The sequence below is a fragment of the Salmo salar genome, chromosome ssa09 (genome assembly GCF_905237065.1).
Source record: "Salmo salar chromosome ssa09, Ssal_v3.1, whole genome shotgun sequence".
In the NCBI taxonomy this organism is placed as follows: Eukaryota; Metazoa; Chordata; class Actinopteri; order Salmoniformes; family Salmonidae; genus Salmo; species Salmo salar.
In genome coordinates this window covers 2,487,410-2,514,753 of record NC_059450.1, presented here as the reverse complement: position 1 = coordinate 2,514,753, position 27,344 = coordinate 2,487,410, and the positions used below count along the sequence as shown (strand labels likewise).

Sequence of the window (27,344 nt, the reverse complement as noted above, 5' to 3'; positions counted from 1 at the left end):
AGACGTTTGCGCTGATATTTCTACGTACAGTAGTCCACTCTCCCCCCCCTAGCAGTTTGATTATTCCAATAATCACTATATTGCCTTGTCAGTTGAATATTACGGAACATATAACGCCTACACAAATGGTCACGTAATTCACGTAGTCGAGTGAGGCAAGCACGCTTCCGGTTGCCTCACTCGACTACGTGAATTACGTGACCATTTGGTCCACAATAGTTTAAACAATGTCAGATAAACTGAGATTGCTGAATATATGTTCAGGTGAGCCTTTTCCATTGCATGCAGTGAATATTAAAACGTCCACGGACAACCAATGCTAAAAGCGTCTACCAAACGCTGTCAATTGCTCATAACAGAGCGGAAGAGGCGAAGCAAGACATTTCATTCTAGCCAAAAATCTGTCCAAAATCAACCCAATGCGATTCTAATGGGCTTATTTTTGGACCTAAGCTTGTAGTGTGCCTTTCAGCCATTGGGACAATGACTCCCATTGTTAGGGCGGAGACATGAGCTTCTCGTCATTATATAAAACATCTCTGCTCATGAGCATGGGATGAATCATACATACCCGTACCTCGGTGTGACTGGAGCAGTCCTCCGAATTAACGGCAACGTTTGGCTTCAATCACTTTTAAAACTTTTACAGGTGTTGAATTACAACTATATTTGCAACGAAATGAAGCGGTATGTTTTTCTGGGTGTTCTTTCGATGTATTACCTCCAGGTGTCAAGCTCGAGCTCTGCCGCCCACGGGTGTTTCTGCCAGGTAATCAATGCTCTTCGGCTACCAATATTTTGCTGCTGTCTGCTAGACATTTCTATTGGTTTGTTATTTGTTGCACTATGACGAATGCCTCCGAAACTTTTAGAACACATTCTGGGATATTTTCTGATTTTCAATTTCTAGCCTACCCATTGATTCTTGAGGAATATAACTTATAAATGAGCTGGTACAACTACTGTCTTACTATATAATAACCTAAAATAGGTTATATGCCTCCATTAGGTTGTTGTTCAGAGTCGCTGTAAACAATGTATAACTTAAAAATGTGACTCACCTGGATTCGGTCTTATGTAGCAACATTTGAAATTGGTTTGTTTACATTGGATAAAAGTAGACTCAGAGCTACAAAATGGTATATCATACACAGCATTTTTTTTTTTGTTGAAACAATGGGAAAGTAATTATGCTTTGAAAGTTGATACACTTATATACTCACTTATAAACTTTTGAGAAAAGGGCCTTTGAATGTTTTGGTACCTACTTGAGACCAATCCTTTGTCTACACCCATTCAGCATTGTTCACACCCTCTTAAACCAACCTCTTAAGCCAACATTGAGTAGTGTAGTGAAGACTAAAAGTGGAAGTAGCCTATAATAAGTAAATATTCCAGGTTAACAGAGTGTCCAGATAAAAATATTTTATAAATATTAGATGACACTTACCCAGACACACTTGTCTAAATTGATGGGTCATGTGAAAGTAATGCTATAACCACCAGCCACATCCAGTGATGGAAAAAGTACTAAATTGTCATACTTGAGTAAAAGTATAAATCATTTGAAATTCCTTATATTGAACCAGACTGCACAATTTTCTTTTTTGATATATTATTGACGGATAGCCAGGGGCACACTCCAACACTCAGACATAATTTACAAACGAAGCATTTGTGTTTAGTGAGTTTGCCAGATCAGATACAGTAGGGATGTTCTCTTGATAAGTGTGTGAATTGGCAAATTTTCCTGTAAAAATGTAACGAGTACTTTTGGGTGTCAGGGAAAATGTATGGTGTAAATAGTACAGTATTTTTATTTAATTTATTTAACCATTATTTAACTAGGCAAGTCAGTTAAAACCTCTTACATCTAGACGTTCCGCTAGCGGAACACCTGCTCCAATATCCAATGATGGGCGTGGCGCGAAATACAAAGTCCTCGAAAATCCGAAAACTTCCATTTTTCAAACATATGACTATTTTACACCATTTTAAAGACAAGACTCTCCTTTATCTAACCACACTGTCCGATTTCAAAAAGGCTTTACAGCGAAAGCAAAACATTAGATTATGTCAGCAGAGTACCCAGCCAGAAATAATCAGACACCCATTTTTCAAGCTAGCATATGTCACAAAAAAACAAAACCACAGCTAAATGCAGCACTAACCTTTGATGATCTTCATCAGATGACACTCCTAGGACATTATGTTATACAATACATGCATGTTTTGTTCAATCAAGTTCATATTTATATCAAAAAACAGCTTTTTACATTAGCATGTGACGTTCAGAACTAGCATAACCACCGAAAACTTCCGGTGAATTTACTAAATTACTCACGATAAACGTTGACAAAAAACATAACAATTATTTTAAGAATTATAGATACAAAACTCCTTTATGCAATCGCTATGTCCGATTTTAAAATAGCTTTTCAGTGAAAGCACATTTTGCAATATTCTGAGTAGATAGCTCGCCATCACGGGCTAGCTATTTTGACACCCACCAAGTTTAGCCCTCACCAAACTCAGATTTACTATAAGAAAAATGTAATTACCTTTGCTGTTCTTCGTCAGAATGCACTCCCAGGACTTCTACTTCAATAACAAATGTTGGTTTGGTTCCAAATAATCCATAGTTATATCCAAATAGCTGCGTTTTGTTGTGCGTTCAAGACACTATCCGAAGGGTGACGCGCCCGGCGCATTTCGTGACAAAAAAATTCAAAATATTCCATTACCGTACTTCGAAGCATGTCAAACACTGTTTAAAATCAATTTTTATGCGATTTTTCTCGTAAAAAAGCGATAATATTCCGACCGGGAAACCCTGTTTTCGTTCAAAGACGAAAAAATAAAAACATGGTGTCGGCTTGTGCACGCGCCCCCAGTCTCATTGTTCTTAGATCGACCACTATCCAAATGCGCTACTGTTTTTCAGCCATGGCCTGCAAAGTCATCATTCCCCGTTCTGCCGCCTTCTGAGAGCCTATGGGAGCCGTAGGAAGTGTCACGTTACAGCAGAGATCCTCAGTTTTCAATAAAGAGACTGTAGAAGGCCAAGAAATGGTCATTGTAAATAATAATTTGTTCTTAACTTGTTATGGATAGGGGGCAGTATTTTCACGGCCGGATAAAAAAACGTACCAGATTTAATCTGGTTACTACTCCTGCCCAGAAACTAGAATATGCATATAATTAGTAGATTTGGATAGAAAATACTCTAAAGTTTCTAAAACTGTTTGAATGGTGTCTGTGAGTATAACAGAACTCATATGGCAGGCCAAAACCTGAGAAGATTCCATGCAGGAAGTGACCTGTCTGACAATTTGTTGTCCTTCTGTTACATCTCTATCGAAATTACAGCAGCTGTGCTGTTACGTGACACTTTCTAAGGCTTCCATTGGCTCTCTAAAGCCGCCAGAAAGTGGAATGGGGTGTCTGCTGTCTCTGGGCAAAGTATAGGAGCAGAGTTTGTAAGTGGTCAGCCTGGGGACAGTGAGACTGGAGATGCGCGGTCACGAGAACTCGCCATGTTTTTCTTTCTCTCTTTGAATGAATACAACGTTGCCCGGTTGGAATATTATCGCTATTTTACGAGAAAAATAGCATAAAAATCTATTTTAAACAGCGTTTGACATGCTTCTAAGTACGGTAATGGAATATTTTGACATTTTTTGTCACGAAATGCGCTCGCGCGTTACCTTTCAGATAGTGACCTGTACGCACGAACAAAACGGAGGTATTTGGATATAACTATGGATTATTTGGAACCAAAACAACATTTGTTGTTGAAGTAGAAGTCCTTGGAGTGCATTCTGACGAAGAACAGCAAAGGTAATCCAATTTTTCTAATAGTAATTCTGAGTTTAGGTGACCCCGAAGTTGGCGGATGTCAAAATAGCTAGCCGTGATGGCCAAGCTATGTACTCAGAATATTGCAAAATGTGCTTTCGCCGAAAAGCTATTTTAAAATCAGACATAGCGATTGCATAAAGGAGTTCTGTATCTATAATTCTTAAAATTATTGTTCTGTATTTTGTGAACGTTTATCATGAGTAATTTAGTAAATTCACCGGAAGTTTTCGGTGGGTATGCTAGTTCTGAACATCACATGCTAAGGTAAAAAGCTGTTTTTTGATATAAATATGAACTTGATTGAAAGAAACATGCATGTATTGTATAACAATGTCCTAGGAGTGTCATCTGATGAAGATCATCAAAGGTTAGTGCTGCATTTAGCTGTGGTTTGGGTTTTTGTGACATATACAGTGGGGGAAAAAAGTATTTGATTCCCTGCTGATTTTGTACGTTTGCCCACTGATAAAGAAAGGATCAGTCTATAATTTTAATTGTAGGTTTATTTGAACAGTGAGAGACAGAATAACAACAAAAATATCCAGAAAAACGCATGTCAAAAATGTTAGAAATTGATTTGCATTTTAATGAGGGAAATAAGTATTTGACCCCCTCTCAATCAGAAAGATTTCTGGCTCCCAGGTGTCTTTTATACAGGTAACGAGCTGAGATTAGGAACACACTCTTAAAGGGAGTGCTCCTAACCGCAGCATGTTACCTGTAAAAAAGACACATGTCCACAGAAGCAATCAATCAATCAGATTCCAAACTCTCCACCATGGCCAAGACCAAAGAGCTCTCCAAGAATGTCAGGGACAAGATTGTAGACCTACACAAGGCTGGAATGGGCTACAAGACCATCGCCAAGCAGCTTGGTGAGAAGGTGACAACATTTGGTGTGATTATTCGCAAATGGAAGAAACATAAAAGAACTGTCAATATCCCTTGGCCTGGGGCTCCATGCAAGATCTCACCTCGTGGGGTTGCAATGATCATGAGAACGGTGAGGAATCAGCCCAGAACTACACGGGAGGATCTTGTCAATGATCTCAAGGCAGCTGGGACCATTGTCACCAAGAAAACTATTGGTAACACACTACGCTGTGAAGGACTGAAATCCTGCAGCGCCCGCAAGGTCCCCCTGCTCAAGAATACATATACATGCCCGACTGAAGTTTGCCAATGAACATCTGAATGACTGAGGACAACTGGGGAAAGTGTTGTGGTTAGATGAGACCAAAATGGAGCTCTTTGGCATCAACTTAACTCGCCATGTTTGGAGGAGGAGGAATGCTGCCTATGACCCCAAGAACACCATCTCCACCGTCAAACATGGAGTTGGAAACATTATGCTTTGGGGGTGTTTTTCTGCTAAGGGGACAGGACAACTTCACCGCATCATTTGACGGGGCCATGTACTGTCAAATCTTGGGTGAGAACCTCCTTCCCTCAGCCAGGGCATTGAAAATGGGTCGTGGATGGGTATTCCAGCATGACAATGACCCAAAACACACGGCCAAGGCAACAAAGGAGTAGCTCAAGAAGAAGCACATTAAGGTCCTGGAGTGGCCTAGCCAGTCTCCAGACCTTAATCCCATAGAAAATCTGTGGAGGGAGCTGAAGGTTTGAGTTGTCAAAGGTCAGCTTCGAAACCTTAATGACTTGGAGAAGATCTGCAAAGAGGAGTGGGACAAAATCCCTCCTGAGATGTGTGCAAACCTGGTGGCCAACTACAAGAAACGTCTGACCTCTGTGATTGCCAACAAGGGTTTTGCCACCAAGTACTAAGTCATGTTTTGCAGAGGGGTCAAATACTTATTTCCCTCATTAAAATGGAAATCATTTTTGACATGCATTTTCTGGATTTTTGTTGTTGTTATTCTGTCTCTCACTGTTCAAATAAACCTACCATTAAAATTATAGACTGATCATTTCTTTGTAAGTGGGAAAACATACAAAATCAGCAGGGGATCAAATACTTTTTTCCTTCACTGTATGCTTGCTTGGAAAATGGCTGTGTGATTATTTGTGTCCATGTACTCTCCTAACATAATCTGTTTTGCTTTCGCTGTAAAGCCTTTTTGAAATCGGACAATGTGGTTAGATTAACAAGAGTCTTATCTTTAAAATGGTGTAAAATAGTTGATTGTTTGAGAAAATTGAATTGTGGTATTTTAGTTGGTTTTGTATTTCGCGCCGTGCGATGCCATTGGCTGTTGGCTAGGGGTTCCGCAGGCGGAACGGGGTTCCGCTAGCGTAACATCTGTCCTCAACAGGTTAAAGTAACTAACTTTGGCCTTCTGGATAGCCTGAGTGCACTAATTTCTCATTTGCCAGAACGATAGCCAGTCAGTTTGAGTATACATTAGAGGTCGACCGATTATGATTTTTCAACGCCGATACCGTTTATGGAGGACCAAATAAAGCCGATACTGATTAATCTGCCGACTTATTTATATATATTTGTAATAATGACAAAACAATACTGAATGAACAATGAACACTTTTATTTTAACTTAATACTGTATAATACATCAATAAAATCAATTTAGTCTCAAATATATAATGAAACGTTCAATTTGGTTTAAATAATGCAAAAACAAAGTGTTGGAGAAGAAAGTAAAAGTGCAATATATGCCATGTAAAAAAGCTAACATTTAAGTTCCTTGCTCAGAACATGAGAACATATGAAAGCTGGTGGTTCCTTTTAACATGAGTCTTCAATATTCCCAGGTAAGAAGTTTTAGGTTGTAGTTATTATAGGGCTATTTCTCTCTATACCATTTGTATTTCATATACCTTTTGACTATTGGATGTTCTAATAGGTACTTTAGTATTGCCAGCCTAATCTCGGGAGTTGATAGGCTTGAAGTCAAACAGTGCAATGCTTGAAGCATTGCGAAGAGCTGCTGGCAAACGCAGGAAAGTGCTGTTTGAATGAATGCTTACGAGCCTGCTGCTGCCTACCACCGCTCAGTCAGACTGCGCTATCAAATCATATACTTAATTATAATATAATAACACACAGAAATACGATCCTTAGGTCATTAATATGGTAAAATCCGGAAACTAACATTTCGAAAAACAAAACGTATATTCTTTCAGTAAAATACGGAACCATTCCATATTTTATCTAACGGGTGGCATACATAAGTCTAAATATTGCTGTTACATTGCACAACCTTCAATGTTATGTCATAATTATGTAAAATTCTGGCAAATTAGTTCGCAACGAGCCAGGCGGCCCAAACTGTTGCATATACCCTGACTCTGCATGCAATGAACGCAAGAGAAGTGACACAATTTGCCTAGTTAATATTGCCTGCTAACATGAATTTCTTTTAACTAAATATGCAGGTTTAAAAAAAGATACTTCTGTGTATTGATTTTAAGAAAGGCATTGATGTTTAGGTGCATTCGTGCAACGATTTTGCTTTTTTCGCAAATGTGCTTTTGTTAAATCATCCCCGGTTTGGCGAAGTTGGCTGTTTTTGTTAGGAAGAAATGGTCTTCACACAGTTCGCAACGAGCCAGGCGGCCCAAACTGCTGCATATACCCTGACTCTGTTGCACAGAACGCAAGAGAGTGACACAATTTCCCTAGTTAAAAGAAATTCATGTTAGCAGGCAATATTAACTAAATATACAGGTTTAAAAATTCATGTTAGCAGGCAATATTAACTAAATATACAGGTTTAAAAATATATACTTGTGTATTGATTTTAAGAAAGGCGTTGATGTTTATGGTTAGGTACACATTGGTGCAACGACAGTGCTTTTTTCGCGAATGCGCTTGTTAAATCACCCGTTTGGCGAAGTAGGCTGTGATTCAATGATAAATTAACAGGCACCGCATCGATTATATGCAACGCAGGACAAGCTAGATAAACTAGTAATATCATCAACCATGTGTAGTTAACTAGTGATTATGTTAAGATTGATCGTTTTTTTATAAGAGAAGTTTAATGCTAGCTAGCAACTTACCTTGGCTTCTTGCTGCCCTCGTGAAACAGTTAGTCAGCCTGCCACGCAGTCTCCTCGTGGAGTGCGATGTAATCGGCCATAATCGGTGTCCAAAAATACCGATTGTTCTGAAAACTTGAAATCAGCCCTAATTAATCGGCCATTCCGATTAATCGGTCGACCTCTAGTATACGTGTGCCAAGCCTTTTGCCAAATGCAATTCTTGAGGTGGAGTAACTCTGCAAGATCACGGTCGAACCAGGGGCTGAACCTGTTTTTAATTCTCATTTTCTTTACGGGGCATGTTTGTTAACAATACCACTGAAAATATCAAAAAAGAAAGTCCAAGCGTCTTCGACAGAGGGGATCAAGCTGATTCTATACCAATTTACAGAGGCCAGTTCAGGAAGGAAGGCTTGCTCATTAAAGTTTTTTATTAAGCGTCTATGACAAATCAGGACAGGTCGTTTCACTGATCAGCCATTACGAACACAGGCTGTAAAACTGTGATCACTAAGGTCATTACAGAAAACACCAGATTGATACCTATCAGGATTATTTGTGAGGATAACATCGAGGAGAGTAGCCTTTTCTGGGTGTTGGGAGTCATATCTTGTGGGCTTGGTGATAATCTGAGAAAGATTTAAGGATTCCCATTGCTTTCGCACTTGGTCAGGAGGTTTAAGCACGTCCCAGTTTAGGTCACCTAGCAGGACAAATTCAGACTTAGTGTAAGAGGCCAAGAGAGTGCTTAGGGTACAGGCCGGTGCTGATGGAGGATGATAGCACCCAGCAACAGTCAACAAAGAGCTATTTTGAAAGTTTAATGCTTAAAACCAGCTAATCAAATTGTTTGGGGACAGACTTGGTGGAGACAACCGAGCACTAAAGATTGCCACTCCCCCACCTTTGGAAGATCTGTCTTGCTGAATAAAGGTTATAACCAGAAAGGTTACCATCAGTATTTAAAACACTCTTTCTTAACCACATCTCAGTAATGACCAACACATCTGGATTGGAGCTGTGAACCCACACTTACAATTGATCCATTTTAGGTAATAAGCTTCTAGTGTTTAATGTGCAAAAAATCCAGACTTTTACGAGAGCAGAAATCACTGAAGCAGATGTCAGAATTGGGGCTAGCAACAGTAGATGGGCCAGGGTGTACATGCACATTTCCAGATATCATCAACAGTAATACAATCAAGGCATGGAATAGTACAGGTATAGCTCTGCAGTGTTGATTTATGACATCTGAATGTGCAAAAGATGGCAACAAGATCATATTGTACAGCAATTTCATCAGGTAACATGAATACAAAGCTGGCGAGAGGTGGTTAGAATAGGATGGGAGGCCAACAGTATGTGTAACCAATAGAGAGTCAGAGTCCCAAGTGTGGGAACAAACAGTCGGTGAAGTAAAAGTTTCCAAAAATATAAATAGTAAAATGATGTACAGATACCCCGTAAAAATACTGTAAAGTACTACTGAAGTACTTTTGACCACTGCCCAAATGCCTTCACACCAGTACATTAGCATACTTTATATACTGTTACACACACACTTATCACATAGTATTTCATACATGCTGAAAGTTAAGGCCATGCAACCTGAGTTGAAACCTGAGTGAGGTGCACATGTACAGTACATAAACAGATGCATGCGCCATATATTTATGTGGTGGATACTTGATAGTCACATTATATTGTTGTGGTATGTCACAAAATCATGTTACGACCACACATCAATATTCATTTTATATATCAATATATTGCTAAGTGGATGGGTCTCTACAGAAGGTGTAAACGGTACAGCCAAATGGTTTCTGGCATAGTAGCAAAATCAGAAATAGATAGTGTTAAAATAATATACAGTATGTACAAGAACAACATCAATAAGGATATCAGTGATAGACAAGGTAAACTCAGCAAAAAAAGAAACGTCCTCTCACTGTCAACTGCGTTTATTTTCAGCAAACTTAACATGTGTAAATATTTGAATGAACATAAGATTCAACAACTGAGACATAAACTGAACAAGTTCAACAGATGGCGACTAACAGAAATTGAATAATGTGTCCCTGAACAAAGGGGGAGTCAAAATCAAAACTAACAGTCAGTATCTGTTGTGGCCACCAGCTGCATTGAGTTCTGAAGTGCATCTCCTCCTCATGGACTGCACCAGATTTGCCAGTTCTTGTTGTGAGATGTTACCCCACTCTTCCACCAAGGCACCTGCAAGTTCCCGGACATTTCTGGGGGGAATGGCCCTAGCCCTCACTCTCCGATCCAACAGGTCCCAGATGTGCTCAATGGGATTGAGATACGGGCTCTTCGCTGGCCATGGCAGAACACTAACATTCCTGTCTTGCAGGAAATCACACACAGAACGAGCAGTATGGCTGGTGGCATTGACATGCTGGAGGGTCATGTCAGGATGAGCCTGCAGGAAGGTTACCACATGCGGGAGAAGGATGTCTTCCCTGTATCGCACAGTGTTGAGATTGCCTGCAATGAGAACAAGCTCAGTCCGATGATGCTGTGACACACCGCCCCAGACCATGAAGGATCCACCACATCCAAATCGATCCCGCTCCAGAGTACAGGCCTCGGTGTAACGCTCATTCCTTCGACGATAAACGCAAATCCGACCATCACCCCTGGTGAGACAAAACCGTGACTCGTCAGTGAAGAGCCAGTCCTGTCTGGTCCAGCAACGGTGGGTTTGTGCCCATAGGCGGCATTGTTGCCGGTGATGTCTGGTGAGGACATGCCTTATAGCAGGCCTACAAGCCCTCAGTCCAGCCTGTCTCAGCCTATTGCGGACAGTCTGAGCACTGATGGAGGGATTGTGCGTTCCTGGTGTAACTCGGGCAGTTGTTGTTGCCATCCTGTACCTGTCCCGCATGTGTGATGTTCGGATGTACCGATCCTGTGCAGGTGTTGTTACACGTGGTCTGCCACTGCGAGGATGATCAGCTGTCCGTCCTGTCTCCCTGTAGCGCTGTCTTAGGCATCTCACAGTACGGACATTGCAATTTATTGCCCTGGCCACATCTGCAGTACTCTTGCCTCCTTGCAGCATCCCTAAGGTACGTTCACGCAGATGAGCAGGGACCCTGGGCATCTTTCTTTTGGTGTTTTTCAGAGTCAGTAGAAAGGCTTCTTTAGTGTCCTAAGTTTTCATAACTGTGACATGAATTGCCTACCGTCTGTAAGTTGTTAGTGTCTTAACAACTGTTCCACAGGTGCATGTTCATTAATTGTTTATGGTTCATTGAACAAGCATGGGAAACAGTGTTTTTAAACCGTTTACAATGAAGATCTGTGAAGTTATTTGGATTTTAAAAAATTATCTTTGAAAGACAGGGTCCTGAAAAAGGGAGATTAATTTTTTTGCTGAGTTTAGTTATATGCATACAATCAGGGGTAAAATGGCTGAGCAGCAGGATAATAAATACATATAAATAGTATCAGCAACGTATGGCGTGTGTGTGTTAGTGTCACGCCCTGGCCATAGAGAGGGTTTTGTTCTCTATTTTGGTTAGGCCAGGGTGTGACTAGGGTGGGCGTTCTATGTTCCGTTTTCTATGTTTTGTGTATTTCTTTGTTTTGGCCGGGTATGGCTCTCAATCAGGGACAGCTGTCTATCGTTGTCTCTGATTGGGAGCCATACTTAGGTAGCCTTTTTCCCACAGGGTTTTTGTGGGTAGTTGTTTTCTGTCTTGTGTGTTCACCTGACAGAGCTGTTGCGTTTTTGTTCCACTTTGTTTTTGATTCAGTGTTCAGAAATAATAAACATCATGAACACGTACCATGCTGCACCTTGGTCCTCTCCTTGCAACAACCGTTACAGTTAGGGGAGAGTCATTTGAATAGAGGCACTGCAGATAGTGCTGATGACTGGTCCGTTTGAACCACGCATGAACAAGGGAATCTATATTCGGAGAGCCTGTTTCTGTCCTGCCCTTGACTTTGGTGCAGGGTATGTGATGTCCATAGCCTCTTCGTCGCAAAACTCCCTCATCTTCTCAAAAAGATAAGTTTGTCTAGCTGTGTCCAGTCCAGGTGGTGCTTGTACAGGTAGACCATCTATGGGAGGAAGGATATCAGCATTGCGCAGCAGCTGAAACCTGGTCCTGACAGTTCTGAACGCTTCTTGGCGATAACACCAGGCTGCAGCGCATCGAAGCTGACATTACAACATCAATTCACCTCCCATGTTTAGATAAGAACAATAACCTCATGCAATGAAAATGATTTTGACCTGAATTGCTGGTACTGCTTAAACTGTGGCAGCGGCCTGAAGTACGGAGTCAGGTGTTATACCGTCTGTAAGACCACGTGTAACAAGTCATAGCTTTCCACCAGCACCGTAGCATCCTCCAGTCCAGCCAGCTGTGGGATGTTGACCCCTGTCACAGTGCTGCCCTTCACAACACCAGCAATCTCAGACGACGTGCTGCTTGATGAGGCCGAAGCACTAGTCGGGGGCAAACTTGGTATGGCCTGTGATCAGGAAGTCAAAGTCCAGACTGGTGGAGTTTGTGCATGATCCGCCAGGCTCAATATCCGAGCACAAACCTGTTCTTGTTTTGGCCACTGCAATTATCACAATTCAGGTCCAGACTTGTTTCCCCAACTCCATAGTTGGTGAAGAAATGGTGCATGTAGTTGCTTTGCTTGCTTGGGCCAGCTCTCTTTTTGATGGGAGGCATTAGACCATTCTCCTTGTATGACTGCTGGAGGAGAGTCAGGCGTGTTCTACTGATGTTGAAAGACAAATTCCAGATACAAGTATTTTTGCATTATTATACAATAGATGCGAAATGGCATTCTGAGATAACATCACTAATGTTACATACACATAAATGAATGTTAGCTAGCAAGCCAGCCATCTAACGTTAGCTAGCTCACAGCAAGCTTTAACTTGGGATCTTTTTTTAGACATGTAACATTAGCTGTGGCAGCTAAAAAAATGAACTATAATCCCAATCCATAAAGTAATGTTACTAGCAATACAAACCGATTGTCATAGCTAAAGTTAGCCAAATAAATTAGGTTCAATGTTAACGTTAGCTAGCTAACATTAGGCTATAACAAGTAATGTGAAATGGCATTCTGAGAAAACATCACTAACATTACACACTTAATATACGTAAATTAATGTTAGCTAGCCATCTAACCTCAGCTGACGTTAGCTAGCTAACAGCAAGCTTTAACTTGGTCTTTTTGTTTTGACATGTCACGTTAGCTAGCTAAAAAATGAACTATAATCCCAATCCATAGAGTAACGTTACTAGCAATACAAACCGATTGTCATGGTTAACCAAATAAATTAGGTTCAATGTTAGCTAGCAAGCCAGCTATCGAACTCCAGCTGGCTAGCTAACAGCAAGCCTTAAAACCTCTCTAGGACATATGGGACAGTAGCGTCCCACCTCGCCAACAGCCAGTGAAATAGCAGGGCGCCAAATTCAAAACAACAAAAATCTCATAATTCAAATTTCTCACACATACAAGTATTATACATCATTTTAAAGATAATCTTCTCGTTAAGCCAACCACATTGTCCGATTTCAAAGAGGCTTTACGGCGAAAGCATAGCATTAGATTATGTTAGGACAACGCCTAGAAAAGAAAAACGACACAGCCATTTTCCAAGCAAGGAGAGGCATCACAAAAACCAGAAATACAGCTAAAATGAATCACTAACCTTTGATGATCTTCATCAGATTGCACTCATAGGACTTCATGTTACACAATACATGTATGTTTTGCTCGATAAAGTTCATATTTATATAAAAAAAAAAACATTTTACGTGTAATGTTCAGAAATGTTTTGCCTCCAAAACTTCCGGTGAATGAGCACATCAATTTACAGAAATACTCATCATAAACTTTGACAAAAAAAACAAGTGTTATGCACAGAATTATAGATAAACTTCTCCTTAATGCAACTGTGTCAGATTTCAAAAAAGCTTTTCGGCAGAAGCAAACTTTGCAATAATCTGAGTACAGCGCTCAGATATCAAAACAAGCCATACAGATACCCGCCATTTTGGAGTCAACAGAAGTCACAAATAACATTATAAATATTCACTTACCTTTGATGATCTTCATCAGAATGCACTCCCAGGAATCCCAGTTCCACTATAAATGTTCGTTTTGTTCGATAAAGTTCATATTTATGTCCAAATACCTCCATTTTGTTCACGCGTTTAGTCCAGCACTCCAAATTCATTAAGCGCGTGAGTTTAGTCCAAACGAAAAGTCAAAATAGTTCCATTACAGTTCGTAGAAACATGTCAAACGATGTATAGAATCAATCTTTAGGATGTTTTTATCATAAATCTGCAATAATATTCCAACCGGACATTTCCATTGTCTTTAGAATTGAAAGGAAAGGCAGCTCGCTCTCACGGCCGCGCGCATGTTTGAGCTCGTGCCAATTTTCCAGACACATGACTGAATCAGCTCTTATTCTCTTCCCATTCACAGTAGAAGCCTGAAACAAGGTTCTAAAGACTGTTGACATGTAGTGGAAGCCTTAGGAAGTGCAAAATGACCCCACCAACACTGTGTATTAGATAGGGAATCACTTGAAAAACTACAAACCTCAGATTTCCCACTTCCTGGTTGGATTTTTCTCAGGTTTTTGCCTGCCATATGAGTTCTGTTATACTCACAGACATTATTCAAACTGTTTTAGAAACCTCAGTGTTTTCTATCCAAATCTACTAATTATATGCATATTCTAGCTTTTGTGTCTGAGTAGGAGGCATTTTACTTTGGGCATGTTTTTCATCCAAGCTACTCAATACTGCCCCCCTTTCCTCAAAAAGTTAACTCGCCATGAAAACAACATTCTGACAAAATTAGAAACGTATACTATCTGAAATTGTAGCTAGATTCGTACCCGTATACATGGATGAAAGCTTCACAGCAGACTGCAACCCCTTTCATTAAATAAGACGTCCTGTGTCATTTTCATTTAGTTTGCACTGCTTGTTTGGCCCGTTGTGTTCCACTGATTTCAAAACTCGGTCAACTTCTTCCGTGACAACAACAGCACTGTTGATCGCCGTTTCTTCCCCATCACCGTCATCAGAAGACTCTCTACAATGTCTTCTTCAATTAAAATGTTTTGACCTAAATCAGGGATTTCCTCATTGTCTGATTCATTTTCTGAGTCAGAGAGAGTCAGCATGGCATGATCGTCCTCCAAAAAGTAGTTCATCACAACTTTATCCAACTGACCTTTGTCGATAGCGCCTGATAAATTCAGGGCCGCAATGTAATTGAGAGCAGTAGCAACATATTTGCAGTTCTCCATGGCTAACATTATATCTTTAGAAAAAACTGCAGTAGAAAAGATTATCTACACATAACGAGCAGCTCATTTTATAGACACAAGATGCTACATCGCAGAACAATCTGAAACTCATCTCTCGGCATGTCCAGCCCACTCATTATCTCAGCCAATCATGGCTAACAGGAAGGTTCCTGACTTTTTCTTTGGCTAAACCAACAAGGCTCGTAATTGAAACAACTTTATTCGTATTTACAGATGGCATAAAAGTTTGTTATTAAGGAACATGAAAGTTCACATGTTCAAGAAGGCATTTCTGCCAAAAAACACATTTTGATAAAACAATATTTTTTACTTTGAAATGGCTCTCCTGTGAAGTCATGACTTGTGACATACGCCTATTTTCCCGAATCGGGTCACATTTGTTTGACTGGGATGGGCAACTGATCAATCAAGAGTTAAAGGAAAACTCCACCCAAAAAACAATATTGCATCATATGATGTTGCATTTTGCAAAATACAGAATAAGATGATGATTTCTGTATTTTGAAACTTAAATATCTTGAAAACTTTATTGCTGATAAGCTAAACATTTCCGGACTATGTCAACAATGGACTAATGAAACAAATGCCAAAATATCATTTTGGGGTAGAATTTTCCTTTGAAATTGTAGAATACACAAGGTGCAATTTTTTAAAATGTGGTTGTGCATCAGCAGTTTTTCCTCTTGCTAGGTTAGTCACTCAATTACCCCATGTCAGGCAAAATGTTTTTAGATTTGATAAATTAGTCTAGCCAGCTATCTAAACTTGTAGTAATCATGATCGAATTACTGACTAGGAGGGCCCCCATTGCTTTTGTTAGTCACTCTCGCTCAGATATATAAAAATGCAAACATTTCTCTCCACCCTATGGCAAAATGTGTAAAATTTCAGAAATTAGCTTTAAAACAGAAACATTTTATCTGCGCCCCATGACAAAATGAGTAGAATTGCATGAAATTAGTTAGAAAATTGCTAAATCTTCTCTGGCAAAATGTATAGTATTGTAGCAAACTTGTTTTAAAAGTACAATATTTTCTATACACCCCATGGCCCCAAAGAATGTATCCGCTGTCAAGAGGGGGGCCTCTAAAATATTTTTCTCGCAAGGTGGGAGCCTCCCCCCTAACAAAATTTCACATAGGGCCCCCAAAAGGATGGGAACAGCTCTGACAGAATGTATGGGTATGCAGACCAGCGAGCCACTGCGGCCCCTCATAAGTTCCGATCAAAGTTTGTTCATCCCTGGTTTACAACTATCATGTTTACATCATGGACTGGCAGTAGTCTATGAATTATAGGCCCTACAGTTGAAGTAGGCGTACAGTTTATGAAGTACACTTTCTTTTGTTACCACAGGTGACCGGTAGCTTGGATGACTGCGCTTGTGATGTGGAGACAATTGATGCCTTCAACAATGAGCGACTCTTCCCCAAACTTCAGAAGCTGCTTGAGTCCGACTATTTCAGGTTTTATAAGGCAAGTCAGACTTCTCACACCTGTCATTTCATGTGTCCCAACTACAGTATATCATGATAAAATCTCTAAATCTCTATGACGTTCTTTAGGTGAACCTGAATAAGCTATGTCCATTCTGGACAGACAATGGCCTCTGTGGGCAAAAGAACTGTGCAGTGATACCATGTACACCAGTGAGTATCTTTCTAACGTTGGCCTACCTCTGTCACTGATCAAATAAGGATTCATATAAGTTGAGTGCATAGCAATAGCAATAGAACGGATCTACTGCTTATTAGACTTGCTTTCAATGAGAATGACGGCTCTATAACTCACATTTATTATATATATATATATATATATATATATATATATATATATATATATATATATATATATATATATATATGTGCATTTGGTCGGGTCGCCCATAAAGCTACATAGGGGACCTTTTAAGATTGTACTCATGTCCAACAGAATGAGGTCCCAGAGGGAATCAAAACAAATGGCCATCACAATAAGGTAATATGATTAAGAACTTTATGAAGGGGAATTATTTTAAATTAGGGTCATATCATATAGCTACTGTAGTGCACTTAGGCCATTTACAGTTGAAGTCGGAAGTTTACATACACTTAGGTTAGAATCATTAAAACTCATTTTTCAACCACTCCACAAATTTTTTGTTAACAAACTATAGTTTTGGCAAGTTGGTTAGGACATCTACTTTGTGCATGACACAAGTAATTTTTCCAACAATTGTTTACAGACAGATTATTTCACTATATCACAATTCCTGTGGGTCAGAAGTTTACATACACTAAGTTGACTGTGCCATTAAACAGCTTGGAAAATTCCAGAAAATTATGTCATGGCTTTAGAAGCTTCTGATAGGCTAATTGACATCATTTGAGTCAATTGGAGGTGTACCTGTGGATGTATTTCAAGGCCTACCTTCAAACTCAGTGCCTCTTTGCTTGACATCATGAGAAAATCAAAAGAAATCAGCCAAGACCTCAGAAATAAAAATTGTAGACCTCCACATGTCTGGTTCATCCTTGGGAGCAATTTCCTAACGCCTGAAGGTACCACGTTCATCTGTACAAACAATAGTACGCAAGTATAAACACCATGGGACCACGCAGCCACCCTACCGCTCAGGAAGGAGACGCGTTCTGTCTCCTAGAGATGAACATACTTTGGTGCGAAAAGTGCAAATCAATCCCAGAACAACAGCAAATTACCTTGTGAAGATGCTGGAGGAAACGGGTACAAAGTATCTATATCCACAGTAAAACGAGTCCTATATCGACATAACCTGAAAGGCCGCTCAGCAAGGAAGAAGCCACTGCTCCAAGACCGCCATAAAAAAGCCAGACTACGGTTTGCAACTGCACATGGGGACAAAGATCGTACTTTTTGGAGAAATGTCCTCTGGTCTGATGAAACAAAAATAGAACTGTTTGGAGGAAAAAGGGGGACGCTTGCAAGCTGAAGAACACCATCCCAACCGTGAAGCATAGGGGTGGCAGCATCATGTTGTGGGGATGGTTTGCTGCAGGAGGGACTGGTGCACTTCACAAAATAGATGGCATCATGAGGAAGCAAAATTATGTGGATATATTGAAGCAACATCTCAAGACATCAGTCAGGAAGTTAAAGCTTGGTCGCAAATGGGTCTTCCAAATGGACAATGACCCCAAGCATACTTCCAAAGTTGTGGCAAAATGGCTTAAGGACAACAAAGTCAAGGTATTGGAGTGGCCATCACAAAGTCCTGACCTCAATCCTATAGAAAATGTGTGGGCAGAACTGAAAAAGTGTGTGTGAGCAAGGAGGCCTACAAACCTGACTCAGTTACACCAGCTCTGTCAGGAGGAATGGGCCAAAATTCTTATTGTGGAAGGCTACCCAAAACGTTTGACCCAAGTTAAACACTTTAAAGGCAATGTTACCAAATACTAATTGAGTGTATGTAAACTTCTGACCCACTGGGAATGTGATGAAAGAAATAAATGCTGAAATAAATCTTTCTCTCTTATTATTCTGACATTTCACATTCTTAAAATAAAGTGGTGATCCTAATTGACCTAAGACAGGGATTTTTTACTAGGATTAAAAGTCAGGAATTGTGAAAAACTGAGTTTAAATGTATTTGGATAAGGTGTATGTTAACTTCTGACTTCAACTGTAAATGTGCTAAAACAGTTGAACTACGTTTGTATGTGTCTGTGTCTCTGTGTATGCGTGCAGTACTCAGCTGAAGCAAACAACCAGGAGTGTGAGAAGGCTGAGACGCTTGGAGCAGTGGACAGCTCCCTCAGGTAAGGTACGAGTTCTATGAAGAGTCTGATGTAGCAATTAGGCAGCCGCCTATGGCGGCAGATTGACGAGGGTGGCATTTTATGAGCTAAACTGACCAAGACGCACCTCCAACAACAAATAAAATCTCACATAATTCTTCCCAAAAACAATGACAATTTCTCTCAAAAAGCATATGGGCTTTCTAGGTGAGCACTGATGCCGCTCTGTGATAAACAGTGCCAACTTTGTCAAAGGCACAAAATATTTTGCTTGTCCATTCCCAGCGTGCCACTCCAGGGTGCTGTTGGACAGACTAATCGCTGCGGCACTCTACCAACGTTTCATCAAAAACATAATCGAACATAAAACATGTAGCAGATATAATCTATCCTATGTGGTATTTTCTGTAGCCTACAGACTGGAGATAAAATGTATGATAATGTAATTAAACTGACACTTTTTACATCATGCAGGTTTCTCCGTTCAAATAGCGACCAATAATAAAAAATGCGCTGGGCCTTACAAGTGGTGCAGCGGTCTAAGGCACTGCATCGCAGTGCTGTGAGGCATCAATACAGACCCGGGTTCGATCCCAGGATGTGTCACAACCGGCCGTGACCGGAAGTCCCGTAGGGCAGCACACAATTGGCTCAGAGTTGTCCGGGTTGGGGGAGGGTTTGGCCAGGGGGTTTTACTTGCCTTATCGCGCTCTAGCAGCTCCTTGTGGGGGGCCAGGCGCCTGCAGGCTGACTTCCGGTCATCATTTGAACGGTGTTTCCTCAGGCACATTGGTGCAGCTGGCTTCCTGGTTAAGCCGGCGGGTGTTAAGAAACTCTGTTTGGCGGGTCATGTTTCGGAGGACGCATGACTCGCCCTGCGTCTCTCCCGAGACCGTTAGGGAGTTGCAGCTATGAGACAAGATCGTAATTGGATTGCAATTGGATATTACAAAATTGGGGTGAAAAGTGGGTAAAATACAACCAAAAAAAAGCATAATGCGCTGACATGTTAACAATCAACATATTTTAAAACCAGGTCAAAGTAAAATTGACAATATGGAATGGACAATCAGGCTACTTACAACTGCTGTCCAGGAGTTTCATCCTGTGTGCAAATTGTCATGACCAGTGGGTTTCAAGTTTGTATCTGTACATTTTTGACGAGCAAAAATAATATACTTCTGAATTTCCCGCTGTGTAAACACATTGATTCTCAATGCAAATAGGCTCAGGATAACTCCTGATAGAGTTGGGTAGCTGATATTCAGAGCTTAAATAGTCATTGTGATTAGTCACAGTAATCAGGACTAATTATGTCGATGCAACTGCCTGTTACAAATGGTAGTCCTACCACATGGATGGGCATTCATACAATTATATTGCAGGCCAACGCTGTAGGCTACACCCCAGTAAGCACAGACCGACATCTTTTGAGCGTAGATTCTGGACCAAATCTGACCCAATCATCTTTTCAACTTTCATTCAGAACCGAAAAGGAACCTGATTTCAACATCTGGAAAATACGTATTTTGGTTATTGGGACTATTGTAGTTTTGCGGAAAGCAGCTATTTTTTTTTGTCTCTCCTAGGGCGGCAGAACGGCCAGGACCGGGCCTGATACTACTTCATCCCTTGTGTTGGATCAATAGCTTGACATCCTTGTGGTTGTTTCTCTGTGCAGTAAGGAGACCAGGCAGGCCCTCCTGGAATGGAACAAGCATGATGACGAGGCAGAGCGATTCTGTGTGATTGATGGTAAGTAAGCTAACCATGTTCTCTTCTCAGTGAAGGATTTTGTAGAATTTCAATATTTTGAATGTTAAACTTGTCCAAATATCTGTGAAGGACAGCTAGACTTAACATTATTTGTGCCTGAGGCAACAGCCTTTCATTCAAGAGGGATGTTACATCTTCCATCCTCTTAGCATCCTCTTGTGCTGTAGGCTACAGTATCCTGTAGTAGGCTGCAGTATGGTAGAACAGATGCAACAGACTCATCCTCTTTATGAAGGTTCATTCATACGCTGTTTATTCTAAGATGAGGAGTCTCCTGATTCCCAGTATGTGGATCTACTGCTAAATCCAGAGCGCTTCACTGGATACAAGGGGCCAGAGGCCTGGCAAATCTGGAACAGCATCTATGAGGAGAACTGCTTCAAGTAAGACTTGGTTACACTTTATAATAACTTTCATGAATAAGTCATTATAAATGCTTTATGCATGTCATACATGCTTATGAGTTGTAATGCTTATAAATGTTCATAAATGCTTCCCTTGGATGTGAATCAGTTGCCACTTAAACAATGAAATGGCATTGCAATTTAGATTTTGGATGTTAACAGTAGGCTACAATATGATTTTCCTCAGACCATACACTGTGAAGCGACCTCTAAATCCTATGGTATCTTACAGTGGTAAGTCCACCTGATTTACCCACTGTAGTAATTCCATAATCTTCAAATGCAATAATTAGCTTTAAAGAATAAGTTAAAATTGATCTAAGTGTCAAGAATATACAGTATATATTTTGTATTGCAAGTTGCAACCAAAGATTTTCATTGATCTTTTATTGTTTCATTCCACCTACAGGAACTGATGGTAAGGATCATGTTGTTTACAATTATAGTTATTTTGGACCATGGAATGTTTGTTCATTGAGCTCAATGAGTATCCCATAAAATGAATAATCTCATGTCTTTGCAGGGAAGACATTTTACAGTTGGCTGGATGGTAAGCAGTGAAACACTTGTAACATTGACCAAAACCCCTTCTTAACTGTTGTCAGGAGAGCGGCAGGTAGTCTAGCAGTTAGAGAGGTTCGAATCCCAGAGCTGACAAGGTGACAAATCTGCCGATGTGCCCGCTGATCAAGGCACTTAACGCTAATTGCTCTGGATAAGAGCGTCTGTCAATTACTAAAATGTAAATCAATGACGTCCACTCATTGTCCTATGAATATTATGAAGCACAATGTTCTGATACATATTTACCCCTTTCACACTATTGTTCTGTGCCGAGCTGTCTTGGTTACCGTGCTAGAAAAGGACAATGAGAAAATAAAATATTGGAGCCAGCACAGTGCGGTTGAAGTCAACATGATAGTGTGAAAAGGACTGCTAGGTTGACTGACCAATGAGCCTCAGTTGTCTATCATCCCCGATATCCTCCCAGGCCAGTGTGTGGAAAAGAGGGCTTTCTTTAGGCTCGTCTCTGGGCTCCACTCTAGCATCAACATACACCTGAGTGCCCGGTACCTCCTAGATGGTGAGTCTCTCTCTCTCACTCACTCACTCACTCACTCACTCACTCACTCACTCACTCACTCACTCACTCACTCACTCACTCACTCACAAAGAGGAAGCTGGTTGGTACACTACATGACCAAAATAATGTGGACACCTGCTCGTCGAACATCTTATTACAAACTCATGGGCATTAATATGGAGTTGGTCCCTCCTTTGCTGCTATAACAGCCTCCACTCTTCTGGGAAGACTTTCCACTAGATGTTGGAACATTGCTGCTGGGACTTGCTTCCATTCAGCCACAAGAGCATTAGTGAGGTCAGGCACTGATGTTGGGCGATTAGGCCTGGCTTGCAGTCAGTGTTCCAATTCATCCCAAAGATGTTCGATGGAGTTGCATGTTGACTAGATTAACTGTTATGCCTATAGCATATTTACTTTTCACCTCTTTATATCTGCAATGGGAATATAAAATGGGAATATGTATTACAATATGTCCATTGATGAGGGATGTATCAAAGAACCTGCACAGAAACATCTGCTAGCCCCAACCCCCTCCCCCCTAGACAGATAGATCTGAGAGGATTGGACAAGATGTAAGCAAGCCTATCTGAGGGCAAGGTGGCACTATACTGATTTAAATCAAATCCTCTCAGATCTCTACAAGTGTCCAGGGGGTATGGGCAAGTGGTTGTTTCTGGACAGGGCCAAAGTCTCACCTCCTTCCTCCTCAGACAACTGGTTCCAGAAGAAGTGGGGTCACAACGTCTCTGAGTTCCAACAACGTTTCGATGCCCAGCTGACCAACGGCGAGGGCCCAAAGAGGCTGCGCAACCTCTACTTCCTCTACCTGATCGAGCTGCGTGCCCTGGCCAAAGTCCTGCCTCTTCTCCAGCGCCCCTCCTTCCAGCTGTACACTGGCCAACCCACCCAGGACCGACAACACAAACGCGTGCTCCTAGAGCTCCTCCAGGTGGCCAAGTGAGTGTACTGCAGGCAAAGAATTACTGGGTCAATGCAATTATGTAAAACACTAAGCAGAATGTATAAATATGTATTTGGTCATAGTCCAGATGAATTAACAGTATATTGACACCATGTTAAACAAACAAAGTCATACTATAGCAGGGTTTGCCATCTGGTGGACCGAATTTTGCCCACGGGTGGTTTTATTTGGCCCCCCAAGTTTTCTGAGAAAAAATTTACATTTTTGTAAAACTTTTGTTGGCCATAAAAGACGGTAAAAACAACAGGAAATCAGTTTCAAGTGATTTTCATTCAAGAAATCTCTTCCTAAGTCTTCTCACGCATAATATAGACATATGATCATATACAAATGTAAGCAAGGTTTGAAATTGTTTTAGTCAAACATTATATCGGTTTGGCTTCTTGCGGTCAATTTGCAATCTAGAAATTATTTTCCGGCCCCCCGAACATCTGCTCAAGAAAAAATCGTCCCACAGCTGAATCTAGTTGATGATCAATGTACTATAGGGTATTATTCATGCAGTCTTCATAAGCACTCCATATATGCTTCATAAATAATGTATAAGCAAAAATCATATTACATAAAAGCTGATGTACTCTAAAAGGTACCTGCTTGTGTTGTATCATCGCAGTGAAAAACTCTAACACCCCTCAGGTCTTTCCCTTTGCACTTTGACGAGACGTCTCTGTTTGCTGGAAATAAGGAGGAAGCTGCCAATCTCAAGGTCAGTATGCTATAGGCCTACAGTATATTACTCTTAGAACACATTGAACTCTATGGACGTTATGTAGTCATGTCTGTTGAACTACTATCTGTGCTTTTCTTTCTGTTGTAATTTCTCTTTCTTTTCATTGACATCAGGAGGATTTCAGGCTGACCTTCCGCAACATCTCCAGGATCATGGACTGTGTGGGCTGCTTTAAGTGCAGGCTCTGGGGCAAACTACAGGCGAGTGAACAGGAGTCCTCTTAACTCTTTGTGTGTGATATTTGACTGCTCAGACATTTGTGGTGATACAAAGATCTATTTTAGTTAGTGAGGTAATATTGTTATTGTATTGTAGACACCTTGACCAATGTAGAGGGATTGAGGTGACTTAGGTTGTTATGAATGCTATAAGTATGCACTCTCACTCCATGCAGACTCAGGGGTTAGGCACAGCCCTGAAGATCTTGTTTTCCGAGCGACAGATCGAGGCTCTGCCCAAATCCAGCAGCGCCCGGCTCACTTTCCAGCTCAGTCGCCAAGAGATAGTGTCTCTCCTCAATGCCTTTGGAAGGTACAATAGTTCCTGGCATAGAACTAGATATACTAGAAAAGACATGCCAGTTCAAATCAACATGAAATCTCTGGCCCCCACTTCTTTTAACTTTCAACCACTCTTAACTCTACTCAAACCCATTTCATACAGGAACTTCACTGTGTAAATAAAAGGTTTACATTTTGTTTTTCAGGATTTCAACCAGCATCAGAGAGTTGGAGAACTTCCGATCACTGCTGTCTAAGGTCCGGTAGCCTGAACCCACACGTCCCTACAGAGAGCCACATACCCACAAAAGAATAACCAGGCTGATTTAGAAATGATTCAAAATACAACAGCATCAGCATGTAGCTGGGGTGTTTGGGGCTGCTGAAAGACACAAGTGAAAGTCCTGACAAGTGACTTACAAGGGATCTAACTAAACAAATAAAGGAACATGGGCCGTAGCCAATCCCCTTTGAGCTACTTGCCAATAAGGGTGTTTTCACAGTTTTGATCTACAGTTGAAATCAGTTACATTGTTTTTAAAAATTTGTTCCGGTTGGTTTCACATGCGGGTCACAAATGTCAAACGAACTAAAATTCCTAAACAAATCCACCTGTCCATTCAAGGCATAGTTGTTTTGGACAAAAATGCTCACGTTTAATCAATCTGATTATCATGAAGCATCACTGTGTATCCCAATCTTCATATAGTTTTTTTCTTCCAAAAACATACGGGAGGAAACAACGCAATCCCTGCTCTAACTGCTACGTGAATTGACAATATTCAGTAGTTTATATCCCCGGTATAGTATGGAACGCTGTTTGCGTCTTTGCGTGTCAAAAAAGATACACGTCAAATAAGGTTTTAAAGTCACACGTCAAATAACAGTTTAATTGTAGAATGTTGTGTTGGACCGCAACTTCTGGTATTCTTCAGTTCATGAAAAGAAATAGCTAGCCAGCTACTAAACCCTCTTGCCCAAAGCTAACGTTATAAGCAGCCAGCTAGCTTCATGGGGCTCGACCGTACCGGGTTATGTGTTATGAAGCTAGCCACAATAACGATTAGGCACAATATTGGAATTTGCTGTTTGCCTTTTTGAAAGTGATGCAGAAGGTTACAATTGGTGGAATCCTGCCTTATTTAGACTAGATAATGTCAAACAAGGTTGGAATGTGAAGCAACGAAATGGGGTGTCAGTTTACTTGGTGACACCCACAGAACACAACTGTGAAGAGTTTACGCAAATATTAGGGTTGTAGCTCTTATCGTGGGACTGTGACTGTGTGAAATCACCTCCCAGTCAGCCTATTGTGTGTATTGACATTCATTTTGCACTGTACAGCTTTACCTAAGGATTGGGGATCAATGAAATGGGGTATCAGTCTACTCAATACCCAAGACATTTTTTCCCAACGTCCTCCTCAGAGTTATCAGACTTGTTTTTCCTCTGGAATAGTGTTCAATACACAGGTTGATTCACAGTTCTTCCAGAGTCCCACAATAAGAGCAACGACACTAATGTTCTCTGGGTGTCACTGAGTAGACTGATATCCCATATCATTGATCCACAATCCATAGGTAAGGCTAGTGGTTACAGCGTTGGGCCAGTAACCGAATGGTTGCTAGATCGAATCCCCAAGCTGCCATGGTAAAAAATCTGTCGTTCTGCCCCTGACCAAGGCAGTTAACCCACTGTTCCTAGGCCATCATTGTAAATAAGAATTTGTTCTTAACTGACTTGCCTAGTTAAATAAAGGTTATATATAAAATGCTGTACAGTGAAATAAGTATGCCCCTAATGCAATTCTAAAGTCTAATACATCCAGTGTGAATTAAACAGATTTGTCTTTTGTTGTTTGCATATAACATTTCAACCTCGTTTAGCATGATCTATTCAATTACGTCATAATTCTACTATTTGTATTCATTTGCATCACTGTCAATGACACTTATTTTGAAGGCTAACCGCAAAGTCCACTATTGTGGCTAGCGTCACATAGATGGGTCCGACCACCATTAATCAAATAAGAACTGTCTTATAAATTAGAGTTATTTTAGATGACAGCTAGCTAACTATAGCTACTGAAACAGATTGTCGTTATGCTATGTTTTTGGGGAAGAACATTGTTTGCATCCATGAGCTAGCTAGCTTTTTTTATGACTAGCACTGTAGGTGCGCGAGACAAGTTTACCAGCATCATAGCATGTGTATCGATGAATCGTTGTGACATATGAGTGATAGAGTAATCAATGTGTAATAACTACGTACAAAAATTATGAATGCGTTAAATGTATGTGACGTGCAGTTATATTCAGGTCCTGATTGGTCAACAAGCTTATTTGACACGTCAAATAGTGTTATTTGACGTGTATCTTTTTTTGACATGCAAAGACCCAAACGGTGTTCCATAGTATAGCCCTCTCTCCACGAATCTGCATCGGATGCGCTCATAAATGCGCTGCTACTCAGCGAATGTTTCAGAAATACAAAGTTATGATGCTGCGTGGATTTCATCAAATGGTCGCAGTCACACAACCATTAATACTGCGCGACTCTGGTTATTTTCGTGTTTTTGGTCTGGACTGCGTTCTCGCCTACAGCGAACCGCGCCACAGTACGAATTGAATCGGGAAAAACCGCTCCAAACCAATTGGGTGTGAAAGCCCCCTTAGAGTATTAGGTTTTTAAAAAAACGTTGCACCGTTTTGCTTCCAGTACCTTTTCACAATGGGTTTATTGGCGAGTGGTTGACTACGTTATCCTCAAACATTTTGCACACTACATATGTAAAACGCGTTGACCATTGATATAATGTGTACACTCCTCAGGGCTTTTCTATGTGCTGTAAGGCAACTGAATGTAATGGGATGTTTTCTATGAGTGAAAAAATAAACATTGGCGTGTCCTACATCATCTACATAAA

At 40.7% G+C, this 27,344-nt stretch overlaps 1 protein-coding gene across 1 annotated transcript; it reads left to right on the top strand.

Moving 5' to 3' along the window:
* The first annotated feature begins 417 nt into the window (after nt 1-417).
* ero1a (endoplasmic reticulum oxidoreductase 1 alpha) lies at nt 418-27,344 on the top strand. Its single transcript, XM_014210021.2, has 16 exons — nt 418-769; nt 16,538-16,657; nt 16,747-16,830; nt 17,114-17,158; nt 18,890-18,960; nt 20,621-20,694; nt 20,978-21,098; nt 21,307-21,353; nt 21,529-21,537; nt 21,643-21,669; nt 22,111-22,203; nt 22,917-23,163; nt 23,825-23,894; nt 24,032-24,118; nt 24,313-24,449; nt 24,625-27,344. Exons 1-16 carry the CDS (start codon nt 557-559, stop codon nt 24,683-24,685), a joined length of 1,506 nt encoding a protein of 501 aa, XP_014065496.2. The 5' UTR covers nt 418-556; the 3' UTR covers nt 24,686-27,344.